Consider the following 23,950-nt stretch of genomic DNA (forward strand, 5'->3'; position numbering starts at 1 on the left):
AATAAAAGGATGTTTGGGAGGGAGAGTACTAACAGCTAACGAGATGAGAAAAGACTTCATACACAAGAAGGTGCTTAAGCTGCATCTGGAAGGAGGACAAGGATTCTCTGAGACTTGATGAGAAGAGAGCATTCCAGACAAGGCATGGGGTAGGTAGGAGTGCAGCATGTCTTGGGAAAGGAGGAGCCAGGGGGGCCACTGGATAGAGACTGCCAAGTGGAATAAAGTATAGGAAGACTAAAAAGCTGGGAGGAGGCTAGATCATGAAAACCTTTGAATAAGAAGCAGAGGGGTTTTTAAGGCAGACTGAACATGGAACCAATGGAGCTCATCAAAAAAGGGTATGTTGTGGTCAACTGGGTGTTAGAGAAAAATTACTTTAGCAGCTGAATGGACTAGGCATTCAGGTAGGGAAAGATCTGAGGTACAAAGACCAACAAAATGGTCATTGCATTAGTCTGGGCATAAAATAATGAGTCCTGGCACCAGAGTGGCAGCTGTATGAGAATAAATAAGGGAATAAATAATGAGATTTTGTGGAGGTAAAAATGGTCGGACATGGCACGAGATTGGATATGTGGAGTAATTGTGATGAAGGAGTTGGCCATGACATTGAGGTTGAAAGCCTATGTGAATGGGAGGTTTGTGGTGAACTGGGCAATAATAGGTCAAAAGTGAGGAGTTTTGGGAGATACATAATGAGTCCCTATTTTGGGAGATACATAATTAGTCCCTATTCTCTTGTCAATATAGGCATAAGCCACACTATGAAGGGTCTTAAATACCAATCCATAGAATTTAGAGCTTTCTCTTTTATCACTAACAGGTTTGATCAGGGAAGTAATGACACATGACAAGAATAAACAAAATAATTTTTCATGGAGTTAAAATTGATGGATTGGAGAGAATAGAGACAGTAGCAAGGCATATCAAGTTAGGAGACTATTGCTATTAATTAGGAATATGGTGATGAAGAGTTTAACTAAGGAATGTAAACTGAAAGGAAGGTATGGCATATGAGATATTATGAAAAGATAATCATTGTATCTTGAAAATTTATTGAATCTTAGAGAAAGGGAAAAATCTAGGATGATTATAAATTTTGAATGTCCTATGACTTAGAAAATGCCATTAATACCCTTGATAAAAATGGAAACATCTAGGAAGATTTTTGAAATGTTAAGTTTAGGTTTATAGGCATTTACCATTATTTGCAGTTAACCAGTCCAGTTGGAGCAATTTTAGATGTAAATTATTAAAGGAATAATTAAAGCTTAGTATCCTGGAAGAATCAACAAGAGGGAGAAGACAACACAGGGAAAAGAGCTATACAATAATATTTTCATTTGAACGTGGGAGATTTTCATGTGGGTCTGCTCTTAGGGGAATTTCATATTTGTAAAAACCATCTCCATGAAGAATATTAAAAAAGGAATTCATTGTGGAACAAAGATTTTGTTTTGAGAAATTCATACAACTACAAAACACTTTTCACACAATTAAAACCATATCTAAGTATGTGGAAAACATTAATTGCTCATGAGTAGGATGAACTAATATAATAAAAATAACAATCCTACCCAAATTAATCTACTTATTCAGTGCCATACCTATCAAACTACCAAGAAACTTTTTTTTATAGAATTAGAAAAAATATATAATTAAGTTCATCTGGAAGAAAAAATATCAAGAATATCAAGGGAAATAATGAAAAAAATGTGAAGGAAGGTGGCCTAGCAGTACCAGATCTTAAACAGTACTATAAATCAGTAGCCATCAAAACAATGTGGTACCAGCTAAGAGACAGAAATGTGGCTCAATGAATTGGACTTGGGGTAAATGACCTCAGCAGAATAGTGTTTGATAAACCCAAAGATCCCAGCTTTTGGGGTAAGAACTTACTCTGACAAAAAGTGTTGGGAAAATTGGAAAACAGTATGGGAGAGATTAGGTTTAGATCAACATCTCACTCCCTACAACAAGATAAATTCAAAATGGGTAAACAACTAAAATATAATGAATGAAATAATAAATTAGTTGAACATAGATTAGTATACCTGTCAGATCTGTTAGAAACAAGCAAGAGATAGAAAACAATACAAAATATAAAATGAATGACTTTGATTATATCAAATTAAAAAGGTTTTGTACAAACAGAACCAATGCAACCAAAGAAAGCAACAAACTGGGGAACAAATTTATAACAAAACTCTCTCACAAAGGTTTAATCTCCCAAATATATAAGGAACTAAGTCAAATTTACTAAAAATCAAGCCATTCCCCAATTGACAAATGGTCAAGGGACACGAATAGGCAGTTTTCACATGAAGAAATCAAAACTATCAATAAGCATATGAAAAAGTGTTCTAAATCCCTCCTGATTAGAGAAATGCAAATGAAAATAATGTGAAGGTACCATCTTATACCTAGTAGATTGGCCAGTATGGCAGCAAAGGAAAGTAATGAATGCTGGAGGGGATGTGGCAAAATTGGGACACTAACACACTGCTGGTAGAGTTGTGAATTGGTCCAACCATTCTGGAGGGTGATTTGGAACTATGCACAAAGGGCTTTAAAAGACTGCTTGTCCTTTGATCCAGCCATAGCACTGCTGGGTTTATAACCAAAATAGATCATAAAGAAAAAGACTTGTACAAAATTATCTATAGCAATGCTCTTTGTGGTGTCAAAAAATTGGAAAATGAGGGGCTGTCCCTTGATTGGGGAATGGCTGAACCAATTGTGGTATCTGATGGTGATGGGATACTATTGTGCTGAAAGGAATAATGAACTGGAGGGATTCCATGTGAACTGGAAAGACCTTCATGAACTGATACAGAGTGAAAGGAGCAGAACCAGGAGAACAGTGTACTCGGAGATGGATACATTGTAGCATAATCAAATGTAATTGACTTCTCTACTAGCAGCAATGCAATGACCCAGGATAATGCTGAGGGACTTAGGAGAAAGATGCTCTCCACACCCAGAGAAAGAACTGTGGGAGCAGAAATGTAGGAAAAAAATCATAGGATTGATCATGTGGTTTGATGGGGATAGGATTGGGGTTTTGATGTTAAAGGATCACAAATATGAATAATATGGAAATAGGTTTTGAAGAATGGATAATGCAGTGGAATTACTTGTCAGCTCTGGGAACGGGGAGGGAAGGGAGAGGGTAAGAATATGAATCAGGTAACCATGGAAAAATATTCTAAACAAAAATATAAATTTAAATTTAAAAAATTCATGACAGTTTTACAAAATGGATGCTTGAATCCATTTTCCCCCTATTGAGATCATCAACTTCTTGTGAAATAAAACATATTAAAATCATTTTCTGAGACCTTTTTTATAGATAAACAGATAAAATGAGGTGGAGAAGGAGATGGCAAACTACTTCCTTTATCCTTGCCAAGAAAATGCTGAATAGGGTCACGAATAGTCAAACACAACTGAAGATGCCATGTCCAAAGTTGTGCAGCTGATTAGGAACAAAACTAGGTTTCCAGAACAGCTATTTTGACTCCAAAGTCTGTGCCTAGAAGATAGGCATGATATAAATTTACCTGATTTCTTAATCATCCCTCATGCTTATTCTAGTTATTTCATTACCTCTCTTACAAAAGAGGACAGACTGCTAAGGAAATTGTAAGGAATATTTTGTTTTGTAAAGCAAATTTGAGTATCTTTTATCTGATAGATTAAAATGTTAATATTAACTATTTTATAGTGTATACAAATGCCATAAGTGTTTTTATAGAGGTGAGCAACTTTAAAATGTCGCCGTAGATAGGCATCATCTATATATATGCACATCAGTAAAGAATGTTGGTCAGCCATTTCCAGTTTTGTTGGACTCTTCATGACTATTCAGGATTTTCTTGCCAAAGACACCGGACTGGTTTGCCATTTCCTTTAATTTATAGATGACGATACCAAACTGGATTAAGTGCATTGCCTAGAATTATACAGCTAGTAGGTATCTGAGGCGGGATTTGAACCAAGGAAGATGAGTCTTTCTGAATTCATACCTGGTACTCTATTCCCGTTATCTAGCTGGCCTGTAGACATAATATATTATGTATCCACATATATGTACACACAGAAATATACCCACCCCTACACATGCATATTCCTATTTTTAATCTATATATGTATTTGTGTGATTGCTAAGTCATTATAATGTTTATGTATATATCCTACACACATGACCATGTGCATATGCATAATCTTTTGTATAAAACCAATGTCCGTAGGGTCCAATTATAAATTGTTTTCATAGTCTTTTCCAGGAATGGAGGTCTGCAGTGCTATTGATATCTATCCTGGAAATAAATGGATAAAGCCAGCAACTTGAAATGAAAAATGAATCCTTAGTGTTTTGACCTATTGCTTTTTACCCTGAAGCGAAAAAGCGAAAGAATAGTTTAAAGACAGAATGACATATGTGTGTGCAGAGTTTAAAATATGGAAGTTCACTCTTAGTTAAAGATATTCAGCAAACATTAAATTTTGCCTTGAGGACAGAAAGTTCTGGAGATGCTTTGAGGTTCTCATGAATTCAAATAATCACAACTTTGTATAAGAACAGAGACAATGTGAAAACAAGGTCTTAACGTTTTAGACCAACGGAGCCCAATGTTAAAATTTGGATGAAAATAGGAAGCCGAATGATGCTGAGGAAATTCTTCTGCCTTATTGTCTACTTACTATCCATAAGAAAGAGATGAAACTAAGGTCTTTGTCTTCCATAAACTAGTAGAGAAAGAACAATGATTTCCCTCAAAAAGAATAACTATCGTCATCTTCAAATCTATAAAGACTTATGGATTCCTTTCATTGGCATTTCTGCACTAGACTTTTTGAGGATGCACATGATATTTCTGTAGCGATAATGATAAAATCATGAGAGTCTGCTTCGTTTGAAAAAAGAAAAGCCCGGCTACTTGAGGCTGTTTTTGTCTGTGTTCTGTAAAACTTGGGCCAAGCATCTCTCGCCCGCCCCCATGAACTTCCCCTTCTCCTTACTCCTCTACAGGAACTACTCATTCGTCACTCAATGTGAGTCAAATTGGCTTCATGGAGAGACAAGAACTCTTGTAAAAGTAGAGCTAACTGTTAAATGTGTTTCACAAGAGCAGAAAGCTCCGAAGGGTAAGTATGGAATGCTGGCTCAAGAGGCCGTGAGGAAGCAGGGAAGGGTGGAGGAATGGGACAGTGGAGAGATTCACTGTGAGGCCATATTCCGGGCAACAAAGTTTTCTCCATGCAGATTGCTCATTAATGGGATCAGCCTCTCAGACAAGACTAATTGCTCATGCTTTGTTGAATTCGAGTTACGCCTATCTAAATTTCTATATTGGTAGGGTGTCAACTTTAATTCTAAACCTTCCCTTCCACCCCCAAAGTCAGAGAGACCGGACCTTACAAAACAGCCTCGCAAAGGAAAAGAAAACTAGAACGGATACATCAATTGCGTTTGTCAGGACAGGCGATGCGTCATGCCCTGTTTGCCAACTCTCGCCTGAAGAGAGTCTTTAGGAGTAAGCTTGGTCATCATCATTATTATTATTGTTCTCAACAGCTTTCCTATAGCTATGTGGATTTTGGTTAGCTCTGGCATCATAGCCCTGAAGGATTCTGAGAAAACATCTGTTGCTAGACAGAACAACAGAAGACTTGGGTGCCTTGTTCCATGGATGGTGTTGGTGATCCAGTATCCACTCAGCATTTCACTTCTCTCTGCATAGACTGGATCTTCCCACCAACTTGCCTAAGGCTCTGCATTTTATCTCTGATATGGTCTTAATTTCACCAACAGGATTCCAAATTCATTCATGCAAACTCTGTCATCTCCCATCACTTGATTGTTTTCTTCATCCTCTGTTTCTCTGAGATGATTATTTTTTAAAGTTTCCTTGGTTCCCCCATTTTGAATAACTCATAGAGCTTCTGGGGTGGGTCTCTCCTGTGAAGCCATATGAATCAGCAAAAGAAACTGGCCCTGGTTTTTGCTATTAGCAAAGGGCTTGTGGCTTTTTCTTGGCTGCATCGCCAGGGGAGGATGAAGACAGATCTGAGCCTCAGGGCAGAGAAGTTAAGAGGCTAAGCAGAAGGTACAGCTTCAGTGGAAAGAACTAAGGTTCAGCCTCCAGATCAAGAAAATATTCTTCTATCACAGCTCCATGGAAAGAAGTAGAGAACCAAGGAGGGGCAGGAAGAGGAGGCAAGTCCCAGGGTGTTAGGCAGGAGAGAAGTTCTCCCCAGGACATTAGTCAGGGTCCTTGGCATATCTCAAACCCGGGGATTTCTGGGCAGTTTTCTGCTTCCTTTCCACAGTAAGAGTTGGTGGGAGATTAAAAGACTGGGAGGTGAATTTAGGAGATGGGACTGGGAATAATTTCACTCCTTGGTTTTCCATCATTCAGTGGCCCACACCCTCATAGCTTAGGGAATCCCTTGATCTCATCAGGGGCTCCCCTCCACCAACCTCCTTTATTCTCAGATCATTTAAGAAGCCTCTCCTCCTCCTTTTCATCCTCCTTCTCCCTCTCCTTTGGTCCAGGACTCTCTTGAGCTACTTCACTTCTATGTAAATGACAAAGTGGAGACTCAGAGACCCAGTCACTCAGCTACTATTTACTCAAGGCAGGATTGGCACTGGAAGCCTTGTGACTCAAGCCTAACATGCTGGACTGGACTGCTCCTTTATTCCTGTTTACACCTTTGCTTTCTCTTTCATTATTAATGTTAGTCCTAAGATATTGGGCTGAGCTGGATTCTTTCCAACAAATCCAGGTGAAGTGCAGGTTGACCATTACCTTGTACAGCTCTGAATTTAGGCTTCTCATAAAGGAGACTATTATTGCATTCCCTTCCATATTATACCACTAAATTGTAGTCAGGTTGTTGTTCTCCAAAGCCTCCATCTCTTCTTCAAATGAGCCATCCCTATGGGCCCTCTAATGATCTGTAATGACATTCTGGTGCACAACTCCAGGATCAGACGTGGCCTTTATGCGGGGGGAATTTTGATCCTGAGTTATCAGTGAGTTAGTGATCCCCAGCCTAACAAGCTCCCCATAGTTCTGGGCCATCTGAACACTGGATGATGATTCCTTATTGGCATTCAGCTGACTCATTGATATAAATGGACTACACTGTCTTCAATGGGTATTTCCTCAGTGATGTGAGGCTTGTAAGGATAATTTTAGGGTTGTGACCTAATCTAAATGAATTTTGGTCACCAGGGAATATCTCAAATAAAATACCCAAGTCAGTTGGCAAATTTATGGTGATTTAATTAATATAAAGGGAAGGAATTAAGGAGAAGGGAAAGGGAAAAGGTGTAAGATTTCTCCCACCTGGCCTGTGCCAGGGGGAGTTCAAAATCCTCCACCACGAGGTCTCTGAAGAAGATTAGAGGCTTTCTAAGAGAATAGTGTTTGGAAGGTAAAGGAGAAAGAAGAATCAGCCTAAACTCTTTGAGGGCTCAGTAAAGATACCTCACCTGAACTAGGTTACTCAGTTTCCTCCACTATGGTATCAAGGAAAACTCACTGCTAAGTCTGGACATTAGCAGCCGCCACCCAAGATGCCAAAACACTCAGCACACTCTGCCAGCTATCTCTCTGCCACAAAAGAGGTTGGAGAGGGGAAGTGACGTGAAATATATAGATGGTTTTACATCACTTTCCTGCATCTCACCTGTACCAATGATTATCTTAGGCTTGACTTAGGATAGCCCAGGGGTCTGCCAGCTGTTTCTGATTTGTCATTTGCTAGCACATGTCTGTCATAGGCCACCTTCCCTCAATACTTAATCCTTAAGTAGGGGTGTAGACATTCCTGTTTTTGTTAGACTAAGTAGGGTGGAGTAATCTAAAGTTCACAGGCTATTAATGTCAATTTTTTAAATAATATTTTTCATTTACATGTAAAATAATTTTAACTTTTTTCTTTACAAACTTGAGTTCCAAATTCTTTCTCTCCCTCCCTTGCCTCCCCCTTCTCTTAGAAGGTAAGCAATTTGACATATGTGATACATGTATAGTCATGCAAAACAGATTCCAATATTAATCATGTTGTGAAAGAACACACATTAAAAAATTAGAGTAAAATCAACTTAAAAATAGTATGCTTTGAACTGCACTCCAATGCCAGTTCTTTCTTTGGAGGCACATGGGCATTTTTCCATCATGAATCCTTTGGAATTCTCTTGGCTCATTGTATTGAGGAGACTAGTTAAGTCATTCAGAGCTGATCATATTATATCTCTTTTACTGTGCTATACATCCTTTAAAAATGCATGAGAGATTTTATCAAATGCTTTGCTAAAATTGAGACAAACTCTAAAGCATTTCCCTCTCATAATTAATCTAGTTTTCTAATCAGAAAGAGAAAATGAAAAGTAATACCAGTCCACATAGAATATTTAATGGTCAAGGAGTGGGAATTAACATTTACATAGATGAGTAAGTATATGATAATTTGAGCAGAGAAGAGAGAGTGCTAACAATTAAAGGATTCGAATCTGGTTTCAGACACTTTCTGCCTATATGACCTTGGGCAAGTCACTTAACTCTATTTGCTTAGCCCTTACCACTCTTCTGCCTTGGAACCAATACTTAGTATTCATTCTAAGATGGAAGTTGAGGGTTTAAAAAAAGGAGAAAGAAAGGAAGTCAGGAAGGAAAGCAGGAAGGAAGCAAGGAAGGAAGGAAAAAAAGATTAGAGCTAGATTGGTTATTTTTATGTTTATTGTTATTATCACTATTATTATTGCATTTATATAGTGCTTACTATGTGCTAGATATTTTGCTAAGCATTTCAATAATATCTCATTTGATTTTCACAATTCTGTGAAGTAGGTGCTTTTATTACCCTCATTTTACAGTTGAGAAAATTAAGGAAAACAAACAACAGCTAAATGACTTGGTCAAGGTCACCTAGCTAATGTCTTTTATGGGACTTGAGGTCTTCCTGACTCCAGACTCACTGCATAGTTTGGCTACTTTAAGATGTCTGCCTCTTGTTTACAGATGATAGTCAAAGTCCTGGGAGTTGTTAAAATCATCAAAAGAGAATGTGCAGGAGTAAAAAGAAAAGAATACAGAAGACAGCATTTTGGGATCACTGTCCTAATTTAGCAATTAACATTGATAAGTATTTATTTCAGATGGCAACACCTTTGTAAACCCTTCCCCCACCCCCAACTTTTATACTTTTTTCTTACTTTTTATATATAGTGAGTACAGTCTCTGTCTCTGTCTCTGTCTCCCAGAGTCAGGCCAGTACAATTGTACCAAAAATTCTGAGAAATTTTGGAATGTCTTTCCTCTACAATTACTAGATTAAGTCCCAACCAGTTGGGTTTCCCATTGCCATCCCCACTATTACATACCAGCAAATGGGATCCTAGGCCCATTTAACCATGTAGCATCAATTAGAAAGGATTATTTAATTTGAAAATATAGGACTAACCACAGTACAAAGATTCTCTCCCAAGACCTCTGATTACTGACTTTCATAGCTTCTTCCAAGCCTCTAAATAACATTCCACCTTCTACAGGAAGTTTTCCCTCACCCCTCTTAATTACAATGCATTCCCTCTTTTGCTTCCTTTGAAGTCTGTATGTAGCTTTCTTTGTTTTTCTTTATGTGTAGTTTTCCCAATTATATTTTGAAATCTTTGAGGGAGTGTCTATCTTTTGTTGCATGGTGCTTGGTAAATAGTAGGGGCTTAATGTTTCTTGATTATTGACATCTCTTTCCATGATATTCATATTTTTTAGAAAGATTTTTTGTTGTTGTTGTGGTTTTAAATTATCCATTTAGATCTACGATTTACTAGATATGGGGAATACCAAAAAAAGATCCCCACTCCCTTCAGATTAGAATCTGACCTTCTATTTAGTCAGGAAAAGGAAAAATGACCTTTTCCAGGGAGAGTAAGGTGCTAGACAAGAGCCAGTATATGGCAGAGGGGCAACTAAGCCAATTCCATTTTTTCTTTAGTTTTTAAATTGAATTTAGTTTTATCTTCTTTCTACCTGCCCATTGAAAAGAGAATAAAAAGCAACCCATTTCTAATATAGATAGCTGAGATACTTGAACAAAAGAAATACTTGTATTTGTCATGTCCAGAAAAAGGAGTAGAGAGGAGAGGAGAGAAGAGGAGAGGAGAAGAGTGGGGAGGAGAGAAGAGGAGAGGAGAAGAGTGGGGAGGAGAGGACAGGAGAGGACAGGAGAGGAGAGGAGAGGAGAGGAGAGGAGAGGAGAGGAGAGGAGAGGAGAGGAGAGGAGAGAAGAGAAAAGAAGAGAAGAGGAGATGTTTCACTTTGTATTCTATTCCATCAGTTCTCTATCTCAGGCAGATGATATATTCCATTATGAATTATTTCAATCTGTGGTTGGTCATGCTGTTTAGAGTTCTGAAGTCTTTCAAAGTTGTTTATAAGATTGTTGTTACCATAGAAATCATTCTCTTGGTTTTGGTCACATTACTTCTTTACTTTGTCTCAGTTCCTACAAACCTTCCCAGGTTTTTCTGAAGTCTTCTTTTTCATTATTTCCTATCATACAATAGCATTCCATCATATTCTGTACCTTCAATTGTTCAGTCATTCCCTAATTGATGGACACCCCCTCAGTTTCCAATTCTTTATTAACATGGAAAGTTGCAATAAATAGTTTGTGCTTATATATCTTTTTTTCATCTTTCTTTGATCAGTAATGTTGATTAGCTAAAGGATATACATAGTTTAATAGCTTTGGAGGTTCCAAATCATTTCTCAGAATGGCTAGTCTAGTTCACACTTCCAGAAATTGTCCATTAATGTACCCATCATCATACAGTATCCTCCAGCATCTGTAACTTCCTTTTTTGGTCAGCTTTGCTGTCTGATTGTGGGAGGGGATTCTTTCTGCTAAAATAAAATTTTTGCAAAAAGTTTTCCCATTCTCCTGATTTCTGATTTCACTTTCATCTGAATCTAATTTGTGCAAATTTTTAAATTTAAAGTAGTCATTATTGCCTGTTTGACTTTTTATCTCCTTGTTCATGCATATTTCTCTATTCACAGCTTTGACAGATAATTTATTTTTGCAATCTTCCCATTTGCTTATAGGTTATTCTTTGTGTTTAAAGAAGGTACACATATGGAGCTTATGTTGATCTACATTGTGGGATGTTGTCCATAGAAGTTATGTCAGATATTTTTCCAGCTTTCCCTATATTTTTGTCAAATTTTGAGTTCTTACCCCAATACCAAGAATCTTAATGTTTCTCAAACACAGTTATTGTGTTAATTGCTTCTGTGTTATATAGATCTTAGCTTTTCCATCAATCAGCCTCTATTGCTTACCTGGTACTAAATGGTTTTGATGACTTCAGCTTTGTAGTATAGTTTGAGACCTGGTATTTCTAGGTCTCCTTTTTATCTATATTTGAGACAGTGAAAGATTTGGGGAGGATTACTTCTTTGCCAATTAAAAAAAATCAAACAATTTATATAGTAGTAAATTAATTTTTTCTGTTAGAATTAGCTTATTCTTTTGGTCCTAGAATCTTCCTCCCTCCCTCCCTCCCTCCCTCCCTCCCTCCCTCCCTTCCTTCCTTCCTTCCTTCCTTCCTTCCTTCCTTCCTTCCTTCCTTCCTTCCTTCCTTCCTTCCTTCCTTCCTTCCTTCCTTCCTTCCTTCCTTCCTTCCTTCCTTCCTTCCTTCCTTCCTTCCTTCCTTCCTTCCTTCCATCTTGACTATTGTAATAGCTTACTTATGGATCTCCCTTCCTTGGGTCTTTTCACATTCTAATCCTTCCTCCACACATACCAAAGTGATTTTCATAAAGCATGTCCTTTCCACCTAGTTCCTCATATTCCCCCAAATTCTGAATAAACTTGAGTGATTTCCATTACCCAAGGTATTATATAGGTTGGAATTTAAAACCCTTCACATCCTAGGGCCACCTTTTTCCATTAAAAAAAATCCCACCATTCTGACCTATTTGTTCTTTGTCATGCAAAATATCTTTCTGACTCCCTAACTTTTAATTGATTCCTCCACATGCCTGGAAGGCTCTCTATCTTTACCTTCAACTCCTAAATTTCCTGTCAAGATAATTGAAAATCCCACACTCTGTAGGAAGACTTTCCAAGTTCTACTAATGCTACTAGGGCATTCCCTTCTTTGATGACTGTTTCTGTAGCTAGGATATATAGTTATTTACATGTTTCATTCTTGATTAGAATGGAGGCACCTGAAGGGCAGGGAAAGTAGTTTTGCCTTCTTTGTCTCTTGCTCTTAATATGACACATCGGAACCACTGTGTAAACCTTTGTTAATTGGTTAATTAAATGGAAGAATGAGCTATATTTCAGTTTATTTCAGTAAATTGTTTTGTATAAAAACACAGATTTTAGACCTATCTGTTAGCCAATACATTTTAACCTGATCCAGTGTAAATATATTAGATTTTTAGTGTCTTTGCTTGAGCTCATTGCTTGAGAGTCATTGACCAAATTTCTCATTAGCCAACGTAGTTAAATGGCAGTCAAGAAGAAGATTGAATGAATTAGTTGCTCCCATTTCATCATATTCCACAATTTGCAATTAGTGTGGGAGGGGATTTTGGCATGAATTATTAATAATGAAGAACAATCATTGAGAGAATTAGAGATTTTGTTTTGCCCAGGAATAGTGCCATATTTCAGTGAAAAGAATCTCAAGATATAGATGAACAAGAAACCAGTTATGAATTGCTTTTCTGAACTATCATATGCCAGGTTAGAGTGGGCATAGTCATTTCTGCATTAATTTCATATACATGATAGATTCTCTACAGTTTGGCAGGGCATTAGACCACTCAGGAAGTTGATGTGAAAAACCAAGATCCTTCTGACCAAACTAAGATATCTGATCACATTATTCCAAGGGTACTAGGTTAAAATGATCATCTCTGACTGGGGCAGGCAAAAGAAGGCTTCTGGAGCATAGTTTTTGAAGACAGAATTAATACAAATTCCTTTTTTTCCTAAACTGATTTTCTGTCTTCTAATTAAACTTAAAATTTATCTCTGGTGTTACTTATTTTTTTCCCCCAGTAAGAGACCCATATGGAATACATTTATTGCCAGCATTTGAGTATTAAATCTTTAAATGTCTTTTAAGAATTTGATGCAGGAAACATTTTGATCCTTTTTTTCTCTCATTAATACAGGGAACAAACTATGAGAAAGAGGTATACGAGGTGAATCGTATCATTTCAAAAATAAATAAAATTGTTGCACACAATTCACCAGTGGTGATCATCCAAAGATGGCTTCGTGGACATTTGACTAGACAAATATGGTATGTTTCATTTCTTAAAACATTTTTAGGTATTAATTAAAAGTATTAATAATGCTGTCTTAATTTTCAAAGGAAAACAAAAAGTTATTTGGAAAACTATTGAGAAAGCAAATTGACTTTAATCAGCAATATGATTCAAAAGCAGAATATTTAAAGAGTTATTCCCTTAACTTATGTAGTAAAAGTATTTGATGTAGTAAAAGTATTAAAACAAAACATTTTCTCAACTCCCTCTCCCCCAAGACCATGAGGTTCACTTTCTAACATAGTGTCTATAAGAAAAGTAAACACAGAGTGAGAGGTCGAAGGCATACAAATATGGAACTTGTTTGATCATGACTCATTTTTTTTAACACTTTGGAGATATTATTTTATTTTTTTTCATTGTAAGTTATTTATTTAGACAATTTAGAGCATTATTCTTTGGTTACAATAATCACATTATTTCCCCCCCTCCCCTCCACCCACCCTTCCCATAGCTGACGGTATTACTTGTGTCCTTGATCAGAACCTATTTCCATTTTGTTGGTGTTTGCATTAAGATGTTCATTTAGAGTCTTCATCCCCAGCCATGTCCCCTCAACCCATATAATCAAGCAGTTGTTTTTCTTCTGTGTTTTTGCTCCCACAGTTTTTCCTCTGAATGTGGATAGTATTTTATCAGGAAGATCCCTCCAAGTTCACTTCATTACCTCTAATGGAGAAGTCCATTACATTTGATTGTACCACAGTGTATCAGTCTCTGTGTACAATGTTCTCCTGGTTCTGCTCCTTTCGCTCTGCATCAGTTCCTGGAGGTTGTTCCAGTTCCATGGAATCCCTCCAGTTCATCATTCCTTTGAGCACAATAGTATTCCATCACCAACATATACCACCATTTGTTCAGCCATTCCCCAATTGAATGGCATCCCCTCATTTTCCAATTTTTGGCCACCACAAAGAGCACAGTTATGAATATTCCTGTACAAGTCCTTTTCCTTATTATCTCTTTGGGGGTACAAACCCAGCAGTGCTATGGCTGGATCAAAGGGCAGACAGTCTTTTAGCGCCCTTTGGGCATAGTACGAAATTGCCCTCCAGAATGGTTGGATCAATTCACAACTCCACCAGCAGTGAATTAATGTCCCAACTTTGCCACATCCCATAGATTTTGAAAGGATATCTCATCATTGTCATTTTCTTCAATGAAATTATTAATTATTTCTATGATTTTTTCTTTAATTAACCAATTTTAGAAAATAATATTGTTAAATTCCAATTAATTTTTATTTGACTTTCCATGTACCCTTACTAATTATTATTTTCATTGCATTGTGATCTGAGAAGGTTGCATTTATTATTTCTGCTCTTTTGCACTTGTTTGCAATGTTTTTATGTAGTAGTACATGGTCATTCTTTGTGAATGTATCATATGCTGCTGAAAAGAAGGTGTATTCCTTTTTGTCCCTATTTATTTTCTCCACATATCTACCATACTAATTTTTCTAAGATTTCATTCACTTCTCTTACTTCTTTCTTATTTATTTTTTGGTTTGATTTATCTAGTTCTGATAGAGGAAGGTTCAGGTCTCCCACTAGTATAGTTTTTCTATCTATTTCATCCTTGAGCTCCACTAGTTTCTCCTTTAGAAATTTGGATGTGATGCCATTTGGTGCATACACGTTGAGTACTGATATTTCCTCATTGTCTATACTGCCTTTTATCAGGATGTAATTACCTTCCCTATCTCTTCTGACTAGATCTATTTTTACTTTGGCTTTGTCAGATACAATGATTGCGACTCCTGCCTTCTTTTTATTAGTTGATGCCCAATAGATTTGGCTCCATCCTCCTACTTTTCCCCTATGAGTGTTCTTCCTCATGTGTGTTTCTTGTAGACAGCATATGGTTGGGTTTTGGTTTCTAATCCACTCTGCTATTCGCTTGCGTTTTATGGGTGAGTTCATTCCATTCACATTCCGAGTTATGATTACTAGCTGTGTATTTCCCAGCATTTTGATTTCCACTCCTAGTCTTGCCTTTTCTTCTTTCACTATTTCCTTCTACACCAATGTTTTGTCTTTTATCAGTCCCCCTAATTCCCACCTTTATTTTACTTCCCTTTATACCCCCTCCCTTCTTATCCCCCTCTTCTTTTCTTTACAGTCTTTTTAAACTACCCACCTCTCTCTCCCTCCCTTTTACTGCTTCCCTCCTCACCAGTCTCTTTGTTGCCCTTCTACTTCCCAATGGGGCACAAATCAATTCTCTGCCCCAACGTAATTGATTGTTTTTTCCTGTTTGAGTCAATTTCAATGTATCTAAGAATTGAGTATTTCCTATCTCCATCCTCTTTATCCTTCAATTGTATTGATGTTCTCCCCCTCCCACCTTGTGCTTCTTTGTGACATATAAATTTACCCCATTTTGTTTCTTTTCCCCTTTCTTTTAGCATTAACCTCTTTTTTAGCTCTAGGTGCATAGGTATAGTAGTAGTCTCTCAGTAACCGAGGATGATGATTGTCTTTGTGCGTTTTCATCTATGGTGTATAGATGAGTGTGCACAAAAACACTTGTGCGTGAAGGAGATTTAAGTGGAAAAGTCGATGCACAGAGACAGTCCCCCTCTCTCGGCATTGGAAGCCTGGGTCCAGTGGCACGAGAAGTCGTTACACCTGGAGACTTCCTCAGCTGCATTGGATGGCCGTGTTGTCCTTTGTGCTCCAACATGCCCTGAACACTCCACAGTGCTTTGCTGCGTCGCCCTCTCAGCCGTTGAACCTTCTTATTGTTTTCTTCCGCCTGTTCCACCAAGGCAGTCTTCACATGCTGGGTGAGCAAAGCCCTGGTTCACCAGGGGTCGATGACCCAATGGCTACCCTCACAAGGTTTGGCCGGCCTGTCGAAGCCGTTGCCCGGGGTGTGGCCGCTGCCGCATGCTAGCAGCTACTGGGAGCCACCAGTGAGAGCTGGGTGTCAGGTGGGGGTCAGAGGCTGGAGAGCTGCCCTAGGAGGGCATGACAAGCCCTACATACCAGAGATACTACCCCTCCCTGAGCACCCCATACACCCCATATATTTATGTCTTGACTTTTCATCCTATATAGTTTGTCACTGTTCCCTCTAAGTATAATTCTTCTAGCTACCCAGGTGTTAATAACAATTTTTAAGAGTTAACAATGACTGCTTTTCTTATAGGGATACACATCGTGTTAACTTATTGGGTCTCTTAAAAAAGTATTTTTTTTGTGTTAGTTTTATTTTGTTTTTCTTTTTTATCTCTTTCTTCATTACCTTTTTATGATTCTCTTGAGTTCTGTGTTTGGACATCACATTTTCTGTTCAGGTCTGGTCTTTTCTTTACAAATGCTTGGAATTCTTCTATTGTGTTGAATGACCACACTTTCCCCTGTAAGAATATAGTCAGTTTTGCTGGGTAGTTGATTCTTGTTTGTAGACCTACTTTCCTTGCTTTCAGGAATATCATATTCCCTGCCTTTTGGTCCTTCAGTGTAGATGCAGCCAGATCCTGTGTTATCCTCACTGTAGTTCCATGGTATCTGAATGACTTCTTCTTAGCAGCTCGTAATATTTTTTCCTTGATCTGATAGTTCTTGAATTTGGCTATAACATTCCTGGATGTTGTCATTTGGGGATTAAGTATAGGAGGTGATCTGTGGATTCTTTCAATCTCCACTTTTCCCTCTTGTTCTGGAATATCAGGGCAGTTTTCTTGGATAATTTCCTGTAGTATGATGTACAGGCTTTTTCTTTTGCCATGGTCTTCTGGTAGACCAGTGATTCTTAAGTTGTCTCTCCTGGAATGATTTTCTAAATCCTCTGTTTTGTGAATGAGGTGCTTCATATTTTCCTCATTTTTTTCATTCTTTTGATTTTGTTCTATAGTGTCCTGTTGCCTTGTGAAGTTGCTTGCTTCTAATTGTCGTATTCAGGTTTTTAAAGCCTGGATCGCCTGGATTTTTGGTCATCCTTCTCCTCTGACCTTTCATATCCTTTGCCTCATTTTCCAAGCTGATTAATTTTGGCTTTCAAGACACTGTTTTCTGTTTCCAGATGACTTATCTTGCTTTTTAAGTTCTTTGCCCAGTTGTCTTCAGCCTTTCTTAAATGTGTTTTGTATTGTATTTTGAGTTCTTCTAAAGCCTGTTTCCAATTTGTTGGAGTTTCTGTTTGTTTTTGCTTGCTGTTCCTTTATCGTTCTCTGTTCCATTTGCTCTTTGTTCATTGCCTGGATAGAATCTGTTGATTGTGATTTCTTTTTTCTTTTACTGTTGTTTGCTCATATTTACCCCGTCTTTACTTCCTGTAGTTGCCTGTGCTTTTGCTCCTCCCATTTTGTGTTGTATCTCTGGTTTGGGGCTTTTCTGTCAGCCTTCACCCTTGGAGCTTAGTCAGCAAATCTCTCAGCACTGTCTGTGGGGAGGGGTGTTGGAGTTTGAGCTTCCCCACCCTCTGAATGCTTTGATGAGATTAACCCCAGCTGAGTTGCAGATCCGCATGTGCCCTGATGCCAAAACCTCAGGAAGGGGGCAATATGGAGTGTCTCTGTTGCTGCAGCTAGGCTGCCCACTCTGCGCTTTTTCTCCAACTGCTTCCCCACCACCTGTGTTCAATGCTCGGAGCCTGGCCCAGCTTTGCTCCCAAGGTACTCCCTCCAGACCAGCACCCTCGCCCACCTAGAGGTTCCAGCTACCACTGGAGGCTCAGCACTCTAGGTGGGGGAGAGACCCGGGACCCTCTTTTTTCCTTCCCCTTAAACCCAAGTGTTCTTGAATTCAGGCTTTAGGGGGGCGTCCCTTCTAAGTTGAGTCCAGCAGGAGGGTTCCTTGGCTCTGTCCTGTTGTTAGGCTTGATTTTCAGTCCCCTAGGAGCATTCAGTAAGGAAGGGGTTTCAGAGGTCTGACCTTTCGCTGCCTCTATGCCGCCATCTTGACTCCATCCCCATGACTCATTCTTTTTGATACCATTGGCCTCAAAAATATTTCCTTTCAAGGAATCCTCAATCCAGTTCAATTCTAGGCAGATAGGCTTAGTTTTCTCTTGATAAAAGACTTTTCCAAAATTTGGGAAAACTTGTTTGAACAAAAAGGTGAATGAAGTGAAAAAAATAAGAAAATAATTGAATACAATAACAGCCATATTGTCAAGAAAACTAGCTTTGCGTGGCTCACAAACTTGAATCACTGCAACCACCAGTCACGATTCCAGATGACCAGTGAAGAATCATGTTTTCTACCAGTTGGGAGAAAAGTGATGGACTTAGGATACAGAATAACACACACATTTTTCAGAAAAGGCCAGTGTTGGGATTTGTTTTAATTGGTTCTATATACTTTTTTCCCCGAAGATTTTGATTTATTTGAGTGGTGGTGGGAAGGAGATGGATTTAATGATAAGACAGTAGAATTTAAAAAGAAAAACATATTGTAAACTAAATTTAAGTAGTTTTTGTAATTCCACTACATTCATATAGTATTTCTAGTTCATTATTTCCCAATTAATAGGTAGCCCCTCAGAGTCCCATTTTTTCAACTTTACAAAGAACTACTATCCATGTTTTTTCCTTTTGTCTTTGATGTCTTTGGTGCATAGGCCTTAGTAATTGAGTCAAAGTGTGGGGATAGTGTGACACGTTAGAGTCCATAGAGTAGAGCGGAAAGACAAATGAAAGTAAACTATATCTTAAGTAGGGACACAGTGCCCGACGTCCAAAAGATTTGAGTTCAAATTTGACCTCCCTGTGCAAGTTACTCAACCCCTTTATGCCCCGGTTTTCTCTGTTTTAAAATGGTAATATTCATAACCCCTATTCTTAGGGTTTTGTGAGGATCAAAGGACATAAAATTTGTAAAGCACCTTGTGATCATCTGACATTGAGCCATTTGGCATGATAGTGATGCTAGAATCAAGTCCTTTGTTTTCTGGGGGTTAAGTAAGTCTAGTTGCAGCACCTGTAAAAGCAGGTGCCAGGCTACCTTTCGATGGAGATCGGTTTCCAGAAGACCAGCAGTCCTAGTGGTGATGCTGCAGCCAAGGCTCTTGGGTTCACTGCTCTGTGCTATCCACCAAAGTCTCGAGTTACATGACCCAAACCATGGAGGACGGGCTCTATCTCTGACCTCCCAGCAAGCCTCTACAAAATGGGAATTATGCATCAGAGGAACCAATTGCACCTGACCCCATGAGGGTTTAGAACTCTCAGAATTTGAAAGAAGAATAAAAAAAGGAATTCATGATGACTCTCTGCTCGCTCGGTGCTCCATCCTCAAACACAGCCAACAGCATCTCCATTCTCCTGGTAGCAAGGCTGCTCCAGCAAGCCAGAGAGCTGACCTTCTGGCTGGTAACAAAGCCCAGTCCTGCATCCTTGTCTCCTCTGCCCCTTTCCAGTGCTAGGAAGATCCTGGCTTCAGACTGCAGAAGTTTAGTTGGGCTGAAACAGCCAGCCAACACTGTGATGGGCAGTGTGTGCCGGAAAGTGGAAGGATAGAAAAAAGGGGAAAGATATGGGTCTGAGAGGAATCCCTACCCCCAATTCAGAGCCTCAGAGACTCAAACTGAACAGAGAACTAAGAAACATCGAGTGAGACATGACTGCATGTGAATGTATGTGGGGGTGTGCTTTGTGTCAGTCAACCAAGACTGGAGGAGAGAGTCCAGCGTCTGACAGGGGGCAGTTCTATCCTCCTAAAAGTCACTTAAGTCAGAAACCAAGGCTGGCAAACCATGAATTGCCCAGTGTGGGAGGAGGCTGAGACACTTTGAGATCCAGCCCCCCAAAAAGCACCTTCAGAGGGGAATGAGTCAGAAAGTAATAATAGGGGAGACTAAGGAAAGAAAAGACTAAAATTACTAAAGCTCTCAGGAAGAAAAAACTCAAAAGATCTTCAAAATAAAGAGATGAATCAACAAAGAAAACATTAACAATAGAAGAAGGTCTCCAGACATAGTAAATAATCCCAAGCCTCTTAGAATTAATATTGCAAATCAAGGGAAAATGATCCAACACTTTTCTAAAAAATATTTTCCCCACATACATGTAAAATAATTTTTAGTCTTAAAAAGATTGATTCCAAATTTTCTCCCTCACTGTCTCCCTTCCCTCCTCATTGGGAAGGCAAACAAAGTCTTCTGAGTGTGCAGGCACAGCAGTGGTTTTTCTGGGTAAAAGAGCATTCAGAGTGTTATAGTCCTTTGGCCATAGCTCCATATTGCTCTTCACAATAGACGGATTCGTTTACAGTTCCACTAACATTGTATTGGTGCCCCAATTTTCCCACATTTCCTCCAACATTTGTCATTCTCTTTTTCTGTCATATCAGCCAGTTGAATAGACATGAAGTGGTATCTCAACATTCTTTTAATTTGCATTTTACCAGTCAATAGTCATTTAAAGCATTTTTTCCTATGACTATAGATAGCTTTGATTTCTTCAACTGAAATCTACCTGTTCATATGGTTTGACCATCTATCAATCGGGGGATAACTTCTAGTTGTTGTTTTTTTTTTCTTTAACTCTTACTTTCTATCTTAGAATCAATACACTATGTATTGGTTTTAAGACCCAAGAGCAGTAAGGGCTAGACAATGGGGGTTAAGTGATGTGCCCTGGGTCACATGTTTAGTTCCTTCTAGGAAGTGTCTAAGGCCAGATTTGAACCCAGGACGTCCTACCTCTAGGCCTGACTCTCAATCCCCCGAGCCAACTAGGTATCTCCAAATGACTTCTATTCTCATAAATTTGACTCAGTTCTCTTTATATTTGAGAAATGATGCCTTTGTCAGAGAAACTTGTTATGTACTTTTGCCCAGTTTCCTGATTTCCTTTTAATCTTGGCTATATTGGTGCTGTTGATTCAAAACTGTCTTAATTTAATATAATAAAAATGAATCATTTTATATCTTATAATTCTATCTCTAATTTGGTCATAAAATCTTCCCTTCTCCATAGAGCCAACAGGGAGATTATTCCATGTTCCCCTAATTTGCTTATGTATTCTTCATGTCTGCATCATGTACCCATTTTGATTTTTTCCTTGGAATGTGTTATGAGAAGTTGGCATATCCCAGTTTCTGCCCAATTGTGTTCTCATTTACTAGCACTTTTGTCAAATACCGAGTTCTTGTCCCAAAGGCTGAGATATTTGCGTCTATCAAGCACTAGATTACAATGATAACTTACTCTTGTGTACCGTGGATGTGCTCTGTTCCACCGATCTAGCACTGTATTTCTTACCCAGTACTCTATTATTTTGTTGATTACCATCTGTAATATGATTTAGTATAGCCAGGCTACCTTTCTTACATTTCTCGTCAATCCCCTCGATGTGCTTGATCTTGTGTTCTTCCAGTTTTCTATAATAGATGTTCGATTGTTTAGTATGGCACTGAATCAGTCCGTTAATTTGGAGGGATGGTCATTTTGGTTGTATTGTCTTGGTCTACCCACGAGGCATCCATATTTTATTAGTTGTTTAGATGTGGTTTTCTTTCTTTGAAAATGATTTTATAGAGTTCCTGGGTTTGCCTTGAATGATCCAGTTCTTGATAGGGCAGAAGACGTCATGAAATGTGAGCAGAAATGGAACCACAGCACGCTGCCTCGGGGAAGATTGGGGTCAGCATCTATAGCCTTCAGAGCAATATAATGAGCACATGAGAGCATCTTGAATTGGGCACGGAAAGCTTCACCAAAGAAACACAAGAGACTGATCCACTGGCAATGCAAACACAGAGAAGTGGAGGGTGACCAAAAGGAGGTGCTGAACCATGTTGGACTGGCCTGGCTCAAACTGCCTTCAACCTGTGTCAAGGATCCATATGGCGCTTATCTGAATAAATAGTGGGGCATATTGGCCGAAGCTTCATTGGGAACAGATGACTGCCTCATTTTCCCAGAGGGGTTTATGAGATAGTGGTACCTTTCCCCAGGAGCAGGCATTTGGCTTTATTCCCTTCCCTTCCAGAAGATCCATTCTTTTGCTTCTAATTCGCACCTAATCTGTTCCCCTAGGTGACTCGACTCTTTTAGGACTGGTACCGACTCTTTTAATGACTTGATTGGGATTTTTGAGATGTAGAATTGCACCCCTTTGGAAGTCTTTCTCATGAGAGTCTTGACCCCAGCCACAAATTCCTGAAGCTAGTTGACAGCCCTGATACTTAAATGAGATGTGGCAAGGAGCGAGTTTTTAATGGATTGGATAGAGAGTACTATTCGGAGTCATGAATACCTAGATTCAAATCCTGCTTCAGACACTCTTTTCCTCCACGACACGGGACAGACCTCTAGCTCTCCCAGCCTTTGTTTCCTTCTGTGTAAAATGAGGAAGTTGGACGCCGTGGTCACAAGGCTCACTTCGCTCCTATCTATGGACCTTTACAACGTTTATGTAGGTTGGCGATACTTTCTCAGCTGCTTTTCTTCTTGGCCACATTTGTGTTGTTTGGGTTTGCTTTGTCCTCTTGCTCTTGGTGGTTTGGGGTCTTGAGGAAGTCATGCTGAAATGAGAGACATCTTAGCCTGCATTTGCTGCTCTCTGGCATAATGGTAATCATATAGCCTATATTGTTATTATTGAACTGGAAATTTTCTGGGTTTGGTAATACCCGCAAATTTATATTTATCATCTTTGATTTAAGAATGCATCCATGATACATCAAAGGCAAATAGTACATCAAAGAGGAAAGAACGTTCTCATCTCAAATGGAATAATTTGTAGATAACATTTTCCCACAAAATGCATTTATACAGTAAGAAACATACAACGCTTCAAAGGAATTAGTTGTGTCATATGAAATTTGCTCCTTTTAATTTTCCTTGGCCTAGGGTGATCGTTATAACAATATTCATAAAACTTCCTTTGCTGCCCATTTCGATCTATTATTAGCAAGTATTCTCAGGAACACTGGATGCAAAGAAGTACTTTTACCTATTTTAGAATGATTAATTTTGCCCAAAGAATGCATGTGTGCATATACCTAATCTCTGTTTCTATAATAAGTTCTCCAATTATTCTTTAAGGAAAAAATAAGGATAAAGAAGCAAAACTAATTAGGAGAATTAAAAGAAAGCATTTATTTATTTCATTTTCTACAGTTTTCTCTTCAATGGGAGTTCTCATATGTTTTTTTTTTTTTAAACTTTACATAACCTCCCTAAGAGCCAGAATCCTTCCTGCACTCAGGAATCTTATTGTTGCCTTTTAATTGTTATTGCTTGAATATTTTATGCCATGCTGAGTGAAATGACCAAACAGATGCTTTTTTTGAATCAATGAGGAATGTAATTATGAAGATGGGCCTGATTCTTGAGTAATTGCCATTTTTCGTTTGAATTGACATTGTGTTCTTTTATTTATATATACTTATATATGTGTGCATGCATATTGCTATTACAACACCAGAGTATATGAAAGCAAGGCATTATGTAGTGGGATATTAATGACTTCTTCGTACATACTTCCATTGGTTTGGGGAGTGTTTTGATTTAATTTATAATGAAAAGCATTAATTTTCTACTGCACAGTTTTCTCCTCTTTGCACATTTAGTTTGTGACAAAACTGAATGAGATTGGAATAGGATTTGGGACTTGTTTATT

General features: G+C 38.5%; 1 protein-coding gene across 4 annotated transcripts in view; it reads left to right on the forward strand.

Moving 5' to 3' along the window:
• Positions 1-23,950, forward strand: part of LRRIQ3 (leucine rich repeats and IQ motif containing 3) — a 166,436-nt gene that overhangs the window by 41,722 nt on the left and 100,764 nt on the right. For all 4 annotated transcript variants that reach the window (XM_056814926.1, XM_056814924.1, XM_056814923.1 and 1 more), the window contains one exon: positions 13,218-13,348. In XM_056814926.1, the coding sequence (XP_056670904.1) occupies positions 13,218-13,348 (131 nt within the window). The remainder of the gene's footprint in view (positions 1-13,217; positions 13,349-23,950) is intronic.

This window comes from Monodelphis domestica, chromosome 2, assembly GCF_027887165.1.
Source record: "Monodelphis domestica isolate mMonDom1 chromosome 2, mMonDom1.pri, whole genome shotgun sequence".
Taxonomy (NCBI): Eukaryota; Metazoa; Chordata; class Mammalia; order Didelphimorphia; family Didelphidae; genus Monodelphis; species Monodelphis domestica.